The following is an 18,238-nucleotide window of genomic DNA, read 5'->3' on the forward strand; positions in this document are numbered from 1 at the left end:
CGCTTAAATTGCCCCCCCCCTGAACCCCCCCTTCCTCCCCACTCCACATACAAACGAGATGGCGGCAACGCGCTGGCTGCTTCTACGACGAGCAGCGCGAGTGACTCGCAACGCTTTATAAGCGCCGCCGTGAGATACACGACGAATAACTCCTCATTATTGACACAGCGGCGATCGACAGCGATTACGGTTGAAGATAAGGCAGTTGTGTGTAATCAAAAAGGTAAAATAAAGGTGTGAAGTCCGCAAGTCGGTTGGTCGCTCACGCCAAGGCCGGCGAAAGGGGGCCTGTGCGCTCGCGTCCCACAGTTTAGCAGCCGCGGCACTTGGTGTGCTGGCCAACTCTTCCACGCCGGCAATGGAGCCGTGGGTGCTTCTGCGCCACGCTATGTACCGCTTGAGGCAGGCGGAGTGCCTGTCTGTCCTGGAGGCCTGGGGCGTCTTCTCCGGGTCGCAGATGCAGGCGCTGGGCCGGGTGACGCGCGGCGGCAAGGGGAACTTCATCTCGGCGGCCGTGCGCTTCTGCAAGGTGCATCTGTACCCCCCCCCCCCGCCTGTACCAACAAGCATTGACAAAATGTAACGTATGTTCAGATATTTATCCTCCCTCCGCATTGTCATCTAGTAGTTGATTGACAAAGGTGCTGCATATACACACATATGAGGTGCAATGTCTGGGTTAGGCAGAGAGGGTTAGTGTTTAAGGGTGAGTGTTGGTGTGAGAGTAGAGGTTTGGTTTAGGGTGAGTGGCAGACCTGGGTAGAGTCTGGATTGAGCAAGATTTATGTTAGAAAATATTTATGTTAGGCAAGGTGAGAGGGGTACACGTGTGCTAGATCTGAGTAGGGTTAGCGGAAAGGTTATGGGCACAGCTGGAATGTCTGTTGAGGCCATGGCTAGGGCGTCACGCAATGTGCAAGTTCTGGCTTTGGACCAAGTCAAAAGATAAGGGGCCGTCCATAAATTACGTCACGTGATTTTGGACGGTTTTTGACCCCCCCCTCGTCACACGGCGTCACAAAAAGGCATACCTCCCCTCAAATATGACGTCACAAAGCTCTGCCCCCCCCCCCCAATCATTTCCATTTTGAAAATAAAACACGCTTCAAATTATTGTCATTGTAGTGCGTATTTAATGTGGCGCTGCACTCTGATGTTGTAAGAGAAAACATTTATTTAAAAGTCTATTTAATTAAGTAGAACGTGTAGTCTGTTTATTTAAAGTTGCGTATTTTCATGTGACGTCATATTTCTCAAACCCCCCCCTCGTCACACATCGTCACAAATGTCTAACCCCCCTCCCCCCCAGGTGCGTGACGTCATTTATGGACGGCCCCTAACATATTAACAGCCCAAACATCTTCCATGTGGGGTCTTGTTTTCGGTCCTCCTCCACTCGTTCCTGTCGTTGGCCGTTACCTTCACACATCCACTTCACCGTCCTTCATGTCCTGGTTCACACACTTAGAATCACCTCTTCCCAGGCCAATGTCTTGGTCTGTGGCCTTAACAGCTGAAACCTTGTTCAAAATAAAGTTGTTAGTTTTTCCCACTCCCAAATTATATTGGGGTGATGCTCATCTTTGCTAATAGCCCCAAGCCAGTGGTGAAAATTCCACATTCTTATAGTGGTGGGAAATATATCCATAGGACTGCAACTAAACATCCCCCAAATTATGTCCCACTAATTTTATGCATCTCAGAAATGTGATGGGCTGAGATGACACCTGAGTGGAATTATCTGATGTTGTTTGTTTCCATCTTGCAGGAGAAAAATGTGGAGCTGAAGAAGGTGGCTGAGCTCAGCCTTCTCTGTAAGGCTCGTGTCAACTGCTCACAACACTGGACATGTCAAAATGTTTGGCTTAAAGTAGATTCTTACACTCGCCATACAGGCATCAAATGGTGTGCGTAAGAACCGATTATATTCTTATATGCTAAAGGTTTGATCGAATGAGATAGTATAGAGGAGACAGAACGAATGTTATAGATGAGAACAAACAATCGAGATAAACTACACGTGATTTTTTTCAAAAGTAACAAACAGACAATAAACAAGACCATGAGAGAAAAATCAATACAGATACAACATGTGACATGGAACTGATAAGGCATAATGCTAAATTTTTTACTTGAATCACAACCACATCAAAATGAATTGTGGGGAGATGGGGTGAAATTAACACATGGCTACTGCTCACAGGCATCTGTCAGAAAAAAAAGATGGTTATCTATCGGCTTAACTCTGCCCTATAATTTTACAGCCATATCCATATTTCCAGTATTTTACTCCCAGCCTGATACACCACCATCACTAAGAAATTTTGATGTACAACAGTGTTTCAATAGCAAAAATTGTCCCCCCCCATCCCACTCTCCCCTGCCTCCCCCATTCCCCCACCGCCACATTCGTCATACAGGCACCGTACTCACACTCACCCTCCCCTCCCCTGGCATAACAAAGAAAAAAGATGGTTATCTATCGGCTTAACTCATGCTAATCCCCTGCCCAACCTCCCGCGACGCCACACGACTTGCCACATGCCCCCCCCCCACCCCTTGGCTCCTTCCCCCCCTAGTACCCTATATAAACACGTGTCTCTAAATAGCTCTCTTCATACGCTACAGTAATTTTGCTGGAGCAGTCACCCCTGATGACGGATGCTTGTGTTGCTTCCGAAACGTCGTGATTTAATTTAGTTTTATTTTATTTTGTTTTCAGATTAGACTTGCGATGTTTTTCAATGATCAACACTTCTATCTGTCATGTTTTGTTGCTTTGGCAGCTCTGCAGAAAACCCCCAATAAGAAACAGTGGACAGTCTTCCAGCTTCTAAACCCCCAGGGTAAATATCACACTTGCACTGCTGTCCAGTTGGACGAGGTGAGAACAAAACTCCAGTGTAAATAGTAAAAAAAGAATAGAGATAGGCATAATCTTAAACTAGATGTTATTTAAATATGGGTAGTTTCCGACTTACGAAGGGGTTTCGTTCCTAAGACCTGTTCTTAAGTCGAATGGTTTGTATCTTGGAACTCACTAATCTAATGTTTTTAATTGTACATACGGTCAGTGTTATAAAATCTGCTATGGTTCAACAAAAAGTTAAACTCAAATAAGAATAAATATTGTACATTTGCATGTAATACTGTAATAAATACTGTACAGTAAATAAAATGTAAAGTAACATAAATCCTGATGCTGGCTTGCTTGTGTAACAGGAGAGATGCATACATTTTTTTCCATTTCACTGATTACACCACTCCCTTTGCTTTGGAATTATAGTCGACTTCATAGACACCGAGCCCTTGACATGTTCAATAAATCGAGCTTTGCCTTCTATTGTTCCTCCCGTCGACTGGTTCAGGCCTAATGCACATCCAATGTTCGTAGGAGTTTCACGTTTCTCAGACCGCTTTATTGTGTCCAGTTTCACCTCCAAATCAATGGTGCGGCAGTTCCTCGCTGCAGCAACATCACTTGCATCAATCAGTCTTTCGTTTCTCAGACATGATGAGGGTTACAATGATATCAAAACTTAAGCAATAGTACAAACAGCATACGATGTTATGCACGAAACATGTTGCGACCAGTTCACTGCCGTGCATTATGCTTGATGCTGGGACTCATTACATCTCGTGGAGTATCGCTTCGCCGGATAAAATAGTTCCGTGGTTCGGTTTTGCAAGTACGAGCAAACGTTCGCAAATTGGATGGTTAAAAAATTAACCCGTAAAAACAAAGTTTTTCACTATAAATCCTTTATATGCGTGGCGGCTAGAGTCCTCTCGTCCTCTGGCTTGAGATGGCTGCCACCTATGGGTCAGATGATTGCCTGCGTCAATTAAGCAATTGGTAATTAAATATAATTTATTTTTTCCAAAAAAGTGTAAAATTTTGGAAAAAAATTTCACGAAAATAACTTGTCACGCACAACGAGTCTGTGTGCAAAATGTCAGCTCGATTGGATCACGGGAAGTGGGTTAAAAAACGACCGAAAGATTTGCACGGTCGTAAGCACGCAAGCAAGCAAGTGAACTTAATATAAATGATTTAAAAATAATATCTTATCGGTGTTCATAAGTGCTGATGTTCGTACATCAGATATTTGTAAGTCGGGGACTGCCCGTATGTCATTTAAATATTAATTAGAAATAAGTGTCCAAATTACACATCCCATAGTAATTGATGTGTATATAAATTGGTCACCTGTAGGTGGTGCTTTTCTCTCACAGAAGCAGACAAGTGTTTTGATGCTGGAGATTTAGAGTACGAGCTGCAAGAAAACATCTCCGCATATTTTGAAAACGTAAGCCCTTCCTGTGCTATCCGGTAAAATTTGGCTTGGCTTAATTTTACCTGGGTCTGTCTGGGTCAGAAACTCTGAAAATATTTCAGCAACCAGCACACCAACATCCAGTATACCTCTTGCTTTTGGTTTCTAATAGTCCATGTGCCACTTACTCCAGTCTACCAGCTACCCAGAAAATATGAAATTAAAAATTAAGACCTCGTTCGGAATGTTGTCAATAACAATGTGTCTTCTTCTTGGTTCTTTCGGTAAAGTCACGTAGAAGGGAAGTAATAAAATAATAAAAATAAAACATAATAAAACAATTTATTATTTTATTACTTCTTTTATTATTTTATTACTTCCCTTCTACGTGACTTTACCGAAAGAACCAAGAAGATGAATCCCTGCAGTCACGAAAGCTTTAAATCGAAACAATGTGTCTGTATTGATTTATTGGTTAAGTGGCTTAGAAGAAGAGCGAGCTGCTCACTATTGCAAGTTCAAATCCTGGTTGGGAGTTTTCTTTGCCCATTATCCCTCTGGGGTGGATTAAATAAGTACCATGTTGTGGCAAAGTCAACAGCAGAGTTTTCCTCTGGATAGATAATGCAAATTTGAGCAGGAAATCACTGCTTTTTGACATTGAGAGCTGTAACACGCGGTGTTGCATGCATGCGGATTGCCAGGTGGTGGCAGTGATCGTTCGGGAGGATGCCGTGTGGATACAAGTGATACTGATGGAGGGTGCACGGAGTACTGTCTCCATGGGCCAGATGGCCAACATCGTGTTTTACCCGCAGTGCCACCACATGTTCATTGCCGACCTGAAGGCCTCCTATAATGATTACATCATCCAGGTAATTGGGTTTTGGGACTCAACACTTTTGCGCATTGTACAACACAGTAGATGTTGAGGGTCCATATTGAATTCCAGAATACCAATAAAAAAATACAAGCCTGGTGTAACGTTGCAGTTAGTGACAATACACAGTATATTTCTAAAACCAGCTTGCTCATGTGATTGTTTGGCTTCTAAATTTTCCATTATTCGATTACCCAATGATTAATTTAGTTTTTACATTTGATGAAGTCACCTGCCTTTTTCAGTATGGAAATTGGGAAAGCTCTCAGACTTAAGGACTAACTGGACATTATTGCATAAATCTGACTAAAAATGTCACCACTAAATTTGCAGACTTTTAATAGATGCTGACATGTAATTGAAACACCTCAATCATGAGTTGATGCCTCAATATTATTTTTGGAAAGGATTATAAAACAAAATAATTGCAGGTTCATAAGCTTGTTGACCACTTTTAAATTGTTAATGAAAACTGCAATGTGTTTAATGTAGGAAATTATACTGTAAATTATATAGGATGTGAACGTTAAAGGGGATAGTGTTACTTCTGTTTATATTTTGAAATTGTATCGATAATCCACCAAAATCCAGCTAAAATGTCAGACTGTATAGACACATGATGTTTATAACCAGGTAAAAACAAATGGAGATCAGAAGTCTACTTGTGATCGAGTTGAAGTCATGTGTGCACTCTACCAATGTCATAGCATTATTTTAAATGTGAGCCATTATTACTTGAAATCCTAACCTATAAATTTCATACTATAAATTTCACCAATGTTTTTTTGTCCCAGGCACTTCAGGCCACGTTGAACTATAGTGAAGTTCAAGTGGTGCCGCTGAAAGGCCGCAACCTTGAATCTCTTGCACAGATCATTCTCAGGAGGACTAACGAGGTATTGATTAAAATGACCGAGTTTAAATGCTTTTGGCTGCCTGAACTTGAGGCACTGTCAAATTAAAGAATGCCCATATTTTCAATGAACTGCAATTTTTTAAAAAGCACCATTTTATTTTTTAGGGTTACAGGCCCAACAAGCTGGCACAAGAGACAAGTGTCCAAGAAAAAGGTGAAACTCTACAAACAGGATTTTTTCAATACAAATTAAGAACATGTGTTTGCAAATGCAGTTGTCCACATTATGCAATGGTGTGGTTAGTTTATCTAATGCCGGGGTGGGGAATCTATGGCCCAGGGGGTGAATATGGCCCACGATCTCATTTCATGTGGCCCGTGGCCACATGAAGCCTACCATTTCAAAACGGTCCACTAACTATACTCTCTGGTTCTTTCGGTAAAGTCACGTTGATCAGGTGATGACGGATGCTTGTGTTCCAACAGGTGATGACTGATGCTTGTGTTGCAACGGAAACGTCGTGTTGCTTTTATTATTATTTTCAATCTACATGACTTTACCGAAAGAATCAGAGTATGGATTCCTGCAGTCACGAAAGCTTCAAATCAAGACTGGTCCACTATCAATCACTGTGAGCATCTTAGCCACTTTAATCGGGTATTATTATTAGAGGGGAATATTTTTGACTGGGCAATGCCATGTATAGTTTTAGCTCCGTGCTCGGTCACCAGTTTTTAAAGTAGGTCTAAGCAGTTAATACCTACATTTGTGTGATCAAAGTTTACTGTCAACTAATGTACGATTGCTGGCCAAAGGTACAGTAGAATCTCGGAGATCGAACGCACCAGAACTCGAAGAAATCGCTGGTCGAATTATATTTCCGAACATTTCTTGCCCCGGAAACCGAACGAAATTCGGAGGTCGAACGGGCAATCGCGACTTGAAAGAACCTGTACGGCTGAGACGCGTATGAGCAGCGTGCATGACGCTTGTCCAAACAAAGGTTTTACCGTATGAGAGGCTCTTTAGATACGTTTTTAGTCAAAAAGAGCTCAAGTGACTCACAGTTAGTGGCAGAAAAGAGGCACAAAAAGAAATAACCCCAGAAGGGCAGTTAACCGACGTTATTATGGAAGGAGACTCCCCTTCCAAACAATAACACCACCACCTCCTCCTTACCACCTTCCACTCAAGCCATCAACTCTCGTTACTACAGGTAAAGTGAAGTTCAATGTTCATTTATTTCATTTATTCCATATATTTATTCCATTTATTTATTGTGTTTCTTGTTTTTTTGTATGATTTTATGTATGTAATTACTGTAAACTTCGTGTAAAAATGCTTTATAATGAGAGATTTCTTGTGTCTGGAACCAATTAATGTCATTTACATGAATTCTTATGGGGAAATTAATTCGGTGTTCGAACAAATCGGTGTTCGAATGGCCTTCTGGAACGAATTAAATTTGATCTCTGGGGTACCACTGTATTTTAAAGTCCTATTCGGCCCTTGGTAAGGAAACGTTTCCCCACCCCTGATGTAAATTCTTGCCTGCCTGAGTTGGCGACCCTAAAATATATGTGCCCAGCAAAACCACGTTTGGTATAACTTTTGTCATGTGCCTAGAAATGTAGCCCTGGCTATACCTGACTTGGTTGTGCTGATGGTGTGAGGCAGTGGCGCCGCTGGACCCTCGCTCTTGCGACGAGAACCTGAGAGAGAAGCAGCGGACGATGGCCCTGACGCGCCAGGCCTTCGGGGATGCCCCACAGCCCATGCTGGAAAGCCTCTCCTACGCGGTATCGGCGACACGCTTCACCACGAAGACCGCACACATTTTTAAAACGAGAAAATTTTATTACTCCTTGCAATGTTTCTAGCAAATATTGCTATCAAGTACTGAGTGGAAGTACAGAGGCCCAACGTCCAAGGAGAAAACCTAACGCCAAATGGTGGGACAGAAAAATCAGATCTTGCAAAAGCTGCAGAACTTAAAGGAATAATGGTAAAAGGTTATATCAGTGGTATTGGCTGTGTTGACCTGGACATTGATTTTTTAACCTTAATATATATAAAAGGGAAATTTGTGAATGTGTGTCTGTTTGAAATGTTTAGCATACTTCCCAACATGCAACAAACTTGAAATTTGGCATGTGGGTAGCTTCCAGACTGTACACAATGCTAAAAGTATAACATTAGACTTTTGTATTTTGGGGGGGGGGGGGGGGCACAATAATGGATATATTTTGCATGGCAAGTGAGCAGTGACGTCACATCTGTGATGTCACCCGCATGCGGCAGTGTTACGCAGTTTGCCTGCTGACGTCACGCATCCCCCCCCAACCCTCCACGTAGGCCGTGTATCCCGCACAAATGCGCGACATAGCTGTCTCGATTTTTTAAGTCAACGTGATTATTTTCAGCTCGCTCTTAAATATAAAGCAGATAATACATCTGTTTGTGTGAAGCAGCAAAAACTCTCGAACGCTGAGGTCTGACGTCATGAAATTTGCACAGCTTATGCTGTCTGGAATTTCTAAGGGAACATGACAATTTTCAGCTCTCGCGTCATTCCCTTCCCGAGTTGCCTAAATCGTTTAGTATATTTCCCAACATGCTACAAACTTGAAATTTGGCATGTGGGTCGCATCCAGGCTGTACACAATGCTAAAAGTCTAACAATAGACTTTTGTATTTGGGGGGGCGCAATAATGGATATAATATATTGCACGGCAAGTGAGCGGTGACGTCACATTTGTGCTGACGTCACGCATCCCCCACCCACCCTCCGCGTAGGCCGTGTATTAATCCAAGACAAGAATCCAAGTCTCGGGCGAAACGGGTAGAAAAGCTAGTCATTTTTCTGACTGGCAGTGGGGAACAAGAACAAATTAAAATAACTTGTCACATCATTACCACTGCCATATAATGGAAACATTCACCACGCTAACATTTTGGGAATAGACCTTTCTGCAGGGCCTTTAAAGGCAGCCTTTTCAGAAGTTGTGCAAGCACTGCAGTGTATTTAGCAGAAACAGGACATTACCTTGGCCACTGAATAACCCTTCTTTAGATGTATATTTAACAAAAAAATTCAATAATTTGTGAATAACACTGCCTTAAAAGGCAGGTTACAAAATAGGCAACGTTTCGGGCAGTGATGCTTCTTCATAGCATAGCAGGGCCATTGCCTGAAACGGCACCTATTATATATTTTTTCGTTTAAGGCCACACTATTTTTGATCAATGTGTTTATGTTGTTAATTGTGCTTGTGCACCACTGCCAGTGCAGCATCGCCAAATAATGTGTTGACTTCTGCAGATGGACACGCGCTTCCGTGGATACAAGGTGGTGCCGCAGATGGAGGGGCACACTGAGCACTTCCGCATGAAGGTCAAACTGGAGAGCAAGAACGTACTCGAGGCTGTCAAGTCTCTGGCCCCTCTCGGTATTACATAGCACTCGGCCAACAGGACCTTAACACCATTGGAACCTCATTTGCCAGTAAAAATATGATAATTGGTTTTTTTACCCTTCTCTCTGGCAACAAAATTATCATATGTTTACTGGCAAATGAGGTTCCAATGGTGTAAATGCTTACCCCGAGCTCTCATACTCTGATGGTGCATTGTCTTTGAGTTGTGCGCCTTTTGGCGTCATCTGGTCCAACCCACGTGAGACTAGGCTCTAAGGAAAGCTGTCTCGGGTGTGGACCAATCAACTTCAAGGACAGTGCACATTATCAGAGTTATGTTTTTTGTTTGCATTATGACTGCAGGTATTGTGGTCTATGTAAACATGACTCCTTGTAAAAAAGGTGTCAGTTTTGTTGCCAGATAGAAGGGTAAAAAACCAATTATCAGGACCTTAACAATTACAGCAAACACATCTGCATAGGCAATGGTTCCCAAGCACAATTCAAATAATCTGGCCACACTCATCTTTAACACTGCCTCCTAACAGAACAGAACAGTCTTAATAACAGATGTCTTTAGAAAAAAATATTACATGCTGAAACATATATATTGTTGCGTGTGAAACTGCATAACTTGATGACCTGCGAGATGTCCTGTAGGTAGCAGTACAGCAAACAGGTTGTGAGCGCAGCCTATGTGGATCTTTTAGTTATCACCTGAATGTTTTTTCAGGTATGTTCAGTTTGCCTCCTGTAGCAAAACATTGTATTTAATTAGAACTTAAGAAACATTCCCATACAGGACTATCTCTAAAAAGACTCATGATACTCATTGAGCCTTTTCCAGACAATATAATATGTACGTTTTTATGTTTGAGACAATTTGCTTGAATGCCAATTACCTCCAGAAATCTAATAGTTAGCAACCCAACATATATTTCCGCACCTGTTACACATCGCCATGGTGGTGGCTGCTCGTCTGTTCCACCTACTCCATTCTCCCAGCAATTCAGGAAATGTTCAGTGAGACATGAAGCAATGCTAATAGTGAAATAGCAGTTTTAGTTGATGAATCTGACATGTGGCTCTTTTATCACAGGCTTGGCAGCTGCTCCCCTGCCTGGATTACTCACCATGGTGCCTCAACGTGGCCGCAACTTCTTCAAGGTCATGGAGAGGCAAGGGGCAAACTCATTCATGGTCAGCACAACAGGAAATTCCGTGGAGAACACTCCACAGTGATGTGCCGTCCCGCTACAAACCCATGTACTACAATTTTATTCCTGACCCCATCATCATCTTTTTCGCTCACGTCCTCTTCGCCAAAACTAACACAAAGGGAAACCAATGTGTCTGGCACCCTTTCCTGTCTATCACTCAAGAGGGACCCAGGAGCAGGGAGCACATACAATTAAGATTTAATTGCTATTTTAGTTAAGTAGTATTAATACAAATGGCAGTGATAATACGTTTTCTGTGGTAAAATGTTACCATTATGCAAACATGCTCTTTTTGATTTACTTAAATCAGCCATGCGAGCTATGCAGTGAATAACGGAAATTTTAAGAAATTAAGTCAACATGCATTTGCTGGAAATATGACATGAAAAATAGTTATTCATGCAAGTGTGTGAAATATGTGGAGTCAACTTATCCCATTGCAAAACAGCTTGTCACATCAGGAAATGAAAAATGACAATGCAGAGTCAAGTAGCATATTAAATAACCTGACAAACAACTGGCCTTGCCCATTCTTTCCCGACAGCCCTGTCACACTACAGACAGGTAGGCTGTCAGAGCCATAGCAATCAGAATATTTATCCTGGAGAAATCTGGGGCGGGTCAGAAAGTTACAACAACAAAAACACCTATATGAGTGCAAAGTATAGGAAAGGTAAGCAAATCACTAAAAATAAACTAAACCCATTTTTATTTTACCAGATAAAGCCCACTGAGCTATTAGTTATTTTTCAGACATGAGCAGGCCACAAATGAGAGCCGAACGAAAGTGCCTTGTCGAAATTTATAGCAGCTACATAATCTAAACGCATGTTTCTAAATGTAGAGGGAAAAACCAGAGGACCCTGAGAAAAAATTCACGCGGCTACAGGGAAAACATGCAAACTCCAAATATACACGTGTCAGGGTAGGGATTGAACCGATGACCTGTATACCAGGCGAGAAAGATAACATCATGCAATTACGATAGATTGCCATCGGTGAGTGGTGTGAAACCCTCAAGAGGGTGACAGTGACATAGTTTGTATTGTTGACGTTATTTGTTTAGAAAATGTACAGAATTGGGTTTATTGATTGGCTCAATTTTTTTTTTGGGGTACGGCAGGGGCACAATTGTTACCACACTGCGCTATGAACCCAGCTTCACGAGTTTGATTCCTGGCCACAGCTAATGAGTGGAGAATTATATCTTAACCAGTGCTGGGGTCTCCTCTTTCGCCAACCTGTTCAAGCTCTTCTTGTGAAGAAATATGTTCAAATATACCCAGACATGGCATGGGGAGGCCTTCAATAAAGGCAGTGGATTAACTGCTTTTTCCCCTCTGTATAATATCACTCTATTAAACTACTTTTTAAGACTCGTTTGTAATGGTGGGTTTTGTGAGCAAAGCTAAGCTTCTGGAGTGGGTGACAGTGCTGGTAGTGGTTTGTATGGTGTGTGGGGAGGACCTCATCCAGTGGTGGATTTGCGCTCGTTATACATACAGTGAGGGAAAAAAGTATTTGATCCCCTACTGATTTTGTACGTTTGCCCACCGGCAAAGAAATGATCAGTCTATACTTTTAATGATAGGTTTATTTGAACAGTGAGAGACAGAATAACAACAACAAAATCCAGAAAAACGCATGTCAAAAATGTTATAAATTGATTGGCATTTTAATGAGGGAAATACGTATTTGACCCCCTCTCAATCAGAAAGATTTCTGGCTCCCAGGTGTCTTTTATACAGGTAACGAGCTGAGATTAGGAGCACACTCTTAAAGGGAGTGCTCCTAATCTCAGCTTGTTACCTGATAAAAGACACCTGTTCACAGAAGCAATCAATCAATCAGATTCCAAACTCTCCACCATGGCCAAGACGCTTATCAACCATTTTCCTCAATCATGTAACTTATCACAACACAACTTTGCGAAGTCATTGACTCTGCGAGAGACTCAAAATGTAAAGGAATATATAAAATAAAACGTGGCTGCTTCCAGGGACACTTAGAGTCTGCCTTAGCAGGAATTAAAACTCTTAGCTGGTCACGAGTGCTAACCTGGAACTTGCCTTTGCAAGACTTCAACTCTTAGCGACTCGGAGCCTTTGCCTCTGCGAAGCTCAAACTTACGGCTGATTTCGACTACCACTCAAGAGTCTGCCGTTGCAAGACTGATTTGTAAGGTTTCGATACTGCTCCAGCAGGCAAGGCTGCATTGGATTGGTCATGTAGCCCGCATGCCCAGCCACCGCATGCAAACAGATTCTGTTTGACCAAACAGAGCGGGCTAAACGGGCAGAACACGGGCTGGAGAAGAGTTGGAGGCAATCGCTGTCCAACAACAATGGAGGGAAAAGGAGCGATGCTCGCAACAATGAGCGGATCGCCAGGCGGCTAAAATCCAGCAAGTTGGCACAGTAGGGGACACAGATGGTGCATCTGCCAGTCATCTTAGTTAACCCATGGTACCTGTATCTATCCCGTGACCTGCCAGCGGGCGTTTAACACTCCACGTGTCCTTAAAGTGTACATAGCCTGGCAAAAGCGCCGTGGTGACGCCACCACCACTTTGTGGCAAATGGGAGTTGTCTGTATGTGTGTCTGTATGTGTAGTGAGTCCAACTGAGTCGCAGACTATCTCGGCCTCGCTGTGTGCTGCGTTGCAGAGCTAGCTGAGTAGATCACCTCGCGTCTACAATAAACCCTCAGAGCCAGGGTGAACATCTGACTCCGAACGTCATTTATTGAAATTGAACGAGAGGTAAAACTGGTAAGAAAACAGCACAGATACAGCATCTGTTAATACACAGAAACACCAACACAATGAATAAACACCACAGCATCATAACATTGTCTTATGAATGAGACATTTTGTTATTGCAAGTTTGAATCCACTTACTCGATTAAGGGTAACAGTCACAACAAGGCAAGCTGCAGGCTTTATTGTCAACTAGGCCCCGCATTCATCGTAAAAAATGTACAGCATTATAAAGGTCCTAACATTATAACAGTATTATAAAGGTCCTTCTATTCTTAGGTTTTTTCGGTAAAGTCACATAGGTAAAAAATCTAAATAAAAGTAAATTTCGATTTAAAGCTTTCGTGACTGCAGGGATTCATAAACCAAACAACATGCCTCGGACCGCATCCGTGAACACAAAGCAGACCTAAAACACGGTAGGACCAACACCTCGGCCGTGGCAGATCACGGTTACAATTCAGTGGGCTCACATGACATTGACTTCTCCAAGACAGAGGTTCTCTGCAAGCCATCTGGCTACCATGAGAGATTCGTTCATGAGGCGATCCACATATACAAACACAGAGACAATTTCAACTGAGAAGATGGATTCTGGCTTAGCAATCATTGGAAGGACGTAATACACCATTTCGGATCTTAACTGATTGTGTTCACGTTTACGGTGACTTTCAGACCGCGTTCCACTCACTGGCATTGTATTCTCCGCAGGGAATGGATTCTTTGCTCCGCTGCAAGTTTCGTTCCACTACTCACCCATTGACACGACGGTCAATGGTACAGTGTATAATAACAAATAATATAACATTTATATGCTTAATACAATGTTCAAAATAATATATAGTATCGTAATTGTATAGTGAACTAGCAGAAGTACCCGGCGTTGCCCGGGTGAAAAATATATTTCTTAATAACCTTACATATATATGTAGTGGTGGTGTTGACGCGCGCCGACAGTGATAGATCACGGGGCGGCGCGGGGTGCGTGGTTGTGCGCGCTGACACAAGGTGGGAAATAGGATCGTGGGCAGCGCGCAGTGATTGGTCAACTGGGGTGGGTGCTCTCAGCGACGTCCGCATGAAGGACTATAAAGGGGGACGCGCGGGAGCACTCGGGGAGTTGATAACCAGTTGAAGATCGAAGACGGAGTTGAAGAGGTAGGGCCCTGAGACCCCTAGTCCCGCTGTCCTTGTAAGGGCCGGGACCCTGTGTGGCTCGGAGGCGAGACTGTGGGACCCGTGGTCTGACATCCATGTGGGACGAGGCTGTGGGACCCAGAGTCGAGACGGACACCCCAGCCGGGTGGGTTCCGAGAAGCTACAGGGCGTAAGAGCCCGTGTGGGTGTAGCCAGCGGAACCCCGTGGGTTAAGGCTGCAGTTAGCCACCCGTGTAATATAAGTTGGTGTTAATAAAGAGTGTGCTACCCGTAAGGTCGTCTCCCGCCAAGTTACTACATTACAACTGGCGTCAGAAGTAAACCTGTCTTCAAAAGGATGGATACTAGGAAGACTGCCCGTACCCACGAGCGAGATCGGGAAGACGACGGCGTACCGGAGCCACAAGCCTCTGAAGGCGAGGACGAAGAAATGCCGCCGATGCAGCACTTCGCGGCGATGGCCGACGCTCCGCTCGCCTCCGACACCGGCCTCCAGGATGCACACTCCCGCCTGGCGGAGTTGCTGCTCGCCGCCGCTTCAATTTTGGCAGAAATCACCGCTTCAGGAGGCGGGAGGACGACTACGAGGTTGGAGGAGGGAGCGCGGCCGGAGGGATCCCGCCAGAACGCGCTCCGCGCCGAAAGTTTTGAAATTGACGCCATCTTTGAGGGTCCACCATCGATTGGCGGGAACCGTGGACACCACGTGGTCGGGGACCTCCACTCTACACAGCCCGCGTCATCGGCGCGTGCCAAAACTCTCCACCATGCGCCTGCCGACGGAGCCGACATTTTCGTCAACCACAGCGGCGCGCGGGAAAAGCATTCATCGGAGGACGACGACCAGGTCTTCCAACAAAGACTGCCCGCGCTGACGGCGTTCAAGGCGGACGGGGGCGACTGGGGGGCCTTCCAACGAAGGTTCCTCGCACATCAAGAGATGTCGGGGTGGTCCGACACCACTGCCCTACGCGCGCTGCCGGCGACGCTCGACGACGACGCACTTGCGGCCTTCACATCCACCCCAAGGTCGTCCCGCTCAACGCTCCAGGCCGCGCTACATCTCATGGCTAAGGTGTTCGGACCGCCCTGGACTTGTCGCCACCAGTTCTACGAACGGCGTAAGATGGATGGAGAAACTACGCTCGCCTATCGCACGTCGCTGCTCGCCCTGGCGGACGCCGCTTTTCCCCGCATGGACAAGGAGGGGAAGGACGCCATGGTGACAGAGCAGCTGCTGGCGTTGGCTCACGACCTGGCAGTCCCCATCAATACGGCGGACCAAATGGACATCTGCTCCCTGGGGGTTGCTACAAGTATCCACGCACACGAGGTCCTCAAGCGCAAGCGGACGGTCGTCTGTGCATCGGCGGGGATCGCAACACCTGCCGCGACGGTCGCCGAGCCTCAGACTGCTCCAGCTCGGGAGGAGGCCTTCACCGTGTCGAGACCGGGGGAGTGGAGATCGGGAGGTCGTTCGCCCATACGATCGTCCCGCAAGCTGGAGCAACCGAAACCTACGACGTCCCTCGTCATGTGTTACAACTGCGGCCTTCGGGGTCACGTCGCGTCCGGGTGCCGGGCTCTGCGTCAGCGCGCCACGGGACCACGTCCGGACGACGACCAAGGCCCCAAGTCGTCCCAGCTAACCCCGGCAAGTCGCGGCACCCCACACGCTCGGTCCACATACACGGCACACTCGAGTCGCCGCTTCGCGGTGGGGGGACCGCGTATGGGTACCGGGGATTCGGTTCGGCGAGGGGGGTTCGTACACGGCCCGGGAGCAGTCAAATGGTCCGAGTTGGCCCACAGGATAGTGGCTGCGTCGGCCGGGTCGTCCGTAGTAACGGGTTTTATTGACGGGGTTGAGGTCCGGGTGCTGGTGGACACGGGTGCGTCGGCCACTATCATTTTGGACCTTATTTATAACATCCTCCCCGTCCAATGTCGACCCCTTCTTCCGGTGGACGTACCGTTTTACGCGGCGAACGGGGGATCTTTGGGAGTCATCGGACAGATTCGGGCAACTATTTGTATTGGCGATATCAAATTGGCGGGTCCTATTTTTGTGTCATCATCTCTGGCAGTTCCTTGTTTACTGGGTACGGACTTTCTGGCTAAAATGCCCATTAAAATTCTCGTCGATCAGGCCTGCATTGAGCTTCCATCGGGTCGGCGGGTTGCATTTTTAACGAGTCCTACCAAAATACGCACGGTTTGTGCAACGGTTCAGGCGCTGGCAACTCAGACTGTGCGGGTGCCCCCGGGATCGCAAATGTTGGTACCCCTTCGATTGCGAAAACCCCTCGGGGTGGATGCGGTGGAACAAGGTGTTCTGTTGGGGCCGTCAAACAGAGCTGTTGGGGGCCTCGACTTAGCGGTAGCTCAGACCATGGTGCGGGCGGACAGGGATCCGTTCGTTATGGTTCTGAATACGGGGTCGCGGCCAGCTGTAATTACACAGGGCACGGTGCTGGCTCACGCGGCGCCGCTACCCGTCGATGAACAGCTCGTTGCACATGCGGATTCTAGCCTCGATACGCATCCTCCGTTAGAGGAGGGGACAGAATGGTTGGACTCGTGTGCTGGGTCTAGTAACTTGTCTAGTGTGCAGTTGGGAGCGTTGAGGGGCCTGCTACTCGAATTCGCTGACGTGTTTAGCAGACACAAGTACGATATTGGCTGCATGGACCTGTTGCGCCACCACATAGCGACGGGTGACGCGGCCCCTATTCGGCAGAATCCCTTCCGGCTCAGCCCAGCCGAGAAGGAGCATGTGCAGTCGGCTGTTAATGACATGTTGGCTGCTGACATCATTTCGCCCTCTTCCAGTCCGTGGGGTGCTCCCATCGTCCTTGTTAAAAAAAACAGGACGGGTCCTTGCGGTTTTGTGTGGATTTCCGCCGCCTAAATAAAATCTCGATGGCCGACGCGTATCCACTCCCCAGGATGGATGAGTCGCTGGATGCCTTGGCGGGAGCACAGTTTTTTTTTACGCTTGACCTGCTTTCGGGATTTTGGCAATTGCCCATCGATGAGGAATCGAAACCAAAGACCGCTTTCCGGACACCAGGAGGCCTATTTGAATTCAATCGATTGCCCATGGGCTTACATTCCGCTCCCGCCACGTTCCAGAGGCTCATGGAATTGGTTTTGTCAGGACTCCAATGGGACACCTGTTTGATTTGCCTCGATGATATCGTTTTCAGCCGGACTTTCGAGGAGCACCTCCAGCGATTGAGAGGGGTGTTCCTCAGGATGCGTTCCGCTAAATTAAAATTTAAACCGGCTAATTGTCACCTGCTTCGGGAATCGGTCAGGTACTTGGGGCATATCGTTGGCCGTTCAGGGATCTCTACAGACCCTGCTAAGACGCACTGCGTCAGCTCATGGCCAACGCCAACCTCAGTCACTGAAGTCCGCAGCTTCATAGGATTCGCCTCCTACTACCGCCGTTTTGTCGAACATTTTGCCACCATAGCCAGGCCCCTACACGCTTTGACGGCTAAAGGGGTAAGGTTTCACTGGGGGCCGGAAGAGGAGGCTGCGTTCTGCTCCCTTCGGGACGCCTTGGTGCGGGCTCCTCCCTTATGTTACCCCGATTTCACGCAACCGTTCCTGCTTGACACGGATGCCAGTAACACGGGTATCGGGGGAGTGCTCTCACAGGTG

The 18,238-nt window shown here is 46.0% G+C and overlaps 1 protein-coding gene across 2 annotated transcripts; it reads left to right on the top strand.

The window, feature by feature from the left end:
- The first annotated feature begins 53 nt into the window (after positions 1-53).
- CENPN (centromere protein N) lies at positions 54-12,015 on the top strand. 2 transcript variants are annotated; one of them, XM_078868883.1, is made up of 10 exons: positions 54-529; positions 1,769-1,814; positions 2,787-2,846; positions 4,237-4,310; positions 4,982-5,152; positions 5,952-6,053; positions 6,179-6,227; positions 7,692-7,813; positions 9,337-9,463; positions 10,530-12,015. In XM_078868883.1, exons 1-10 carry the CDS (start codon positions 359-361, stop codon positions 10,670-10,672), a joined length of 1,065 nt encoding a protein of 354 aa, XP_078725009.1. In that variant the 5' UTR covers positions 54-358; the 3' UTR covers positions 10,673-12,015. The 2 variants fall into 2 exon arrangements, with proteins under 2 accessions (XP_078725009.1, XP_078725010.1); XM_078868884.1 differs by lacking the exon at positions 5,952-6,053.
- Positions 12,016-18,238: the final 6,223 nt, after the last annotated feature.

This window comes from Lampetra fluviatilis, chromosome 26 (assembly GCF_964198595.1).
Source record: "Lampetra fluviatilis chromosome 26, kcLamFluv1.1, whole genome shotgun sequence".
Taxonomy (NCBI): domain Eukaryota; kingdom Metazoa; phylum Chordata; class Hyperoartia; order Petromyzontiformes; family Petromyzontidae; genus Lampetra; species Lampetra fluviatilis.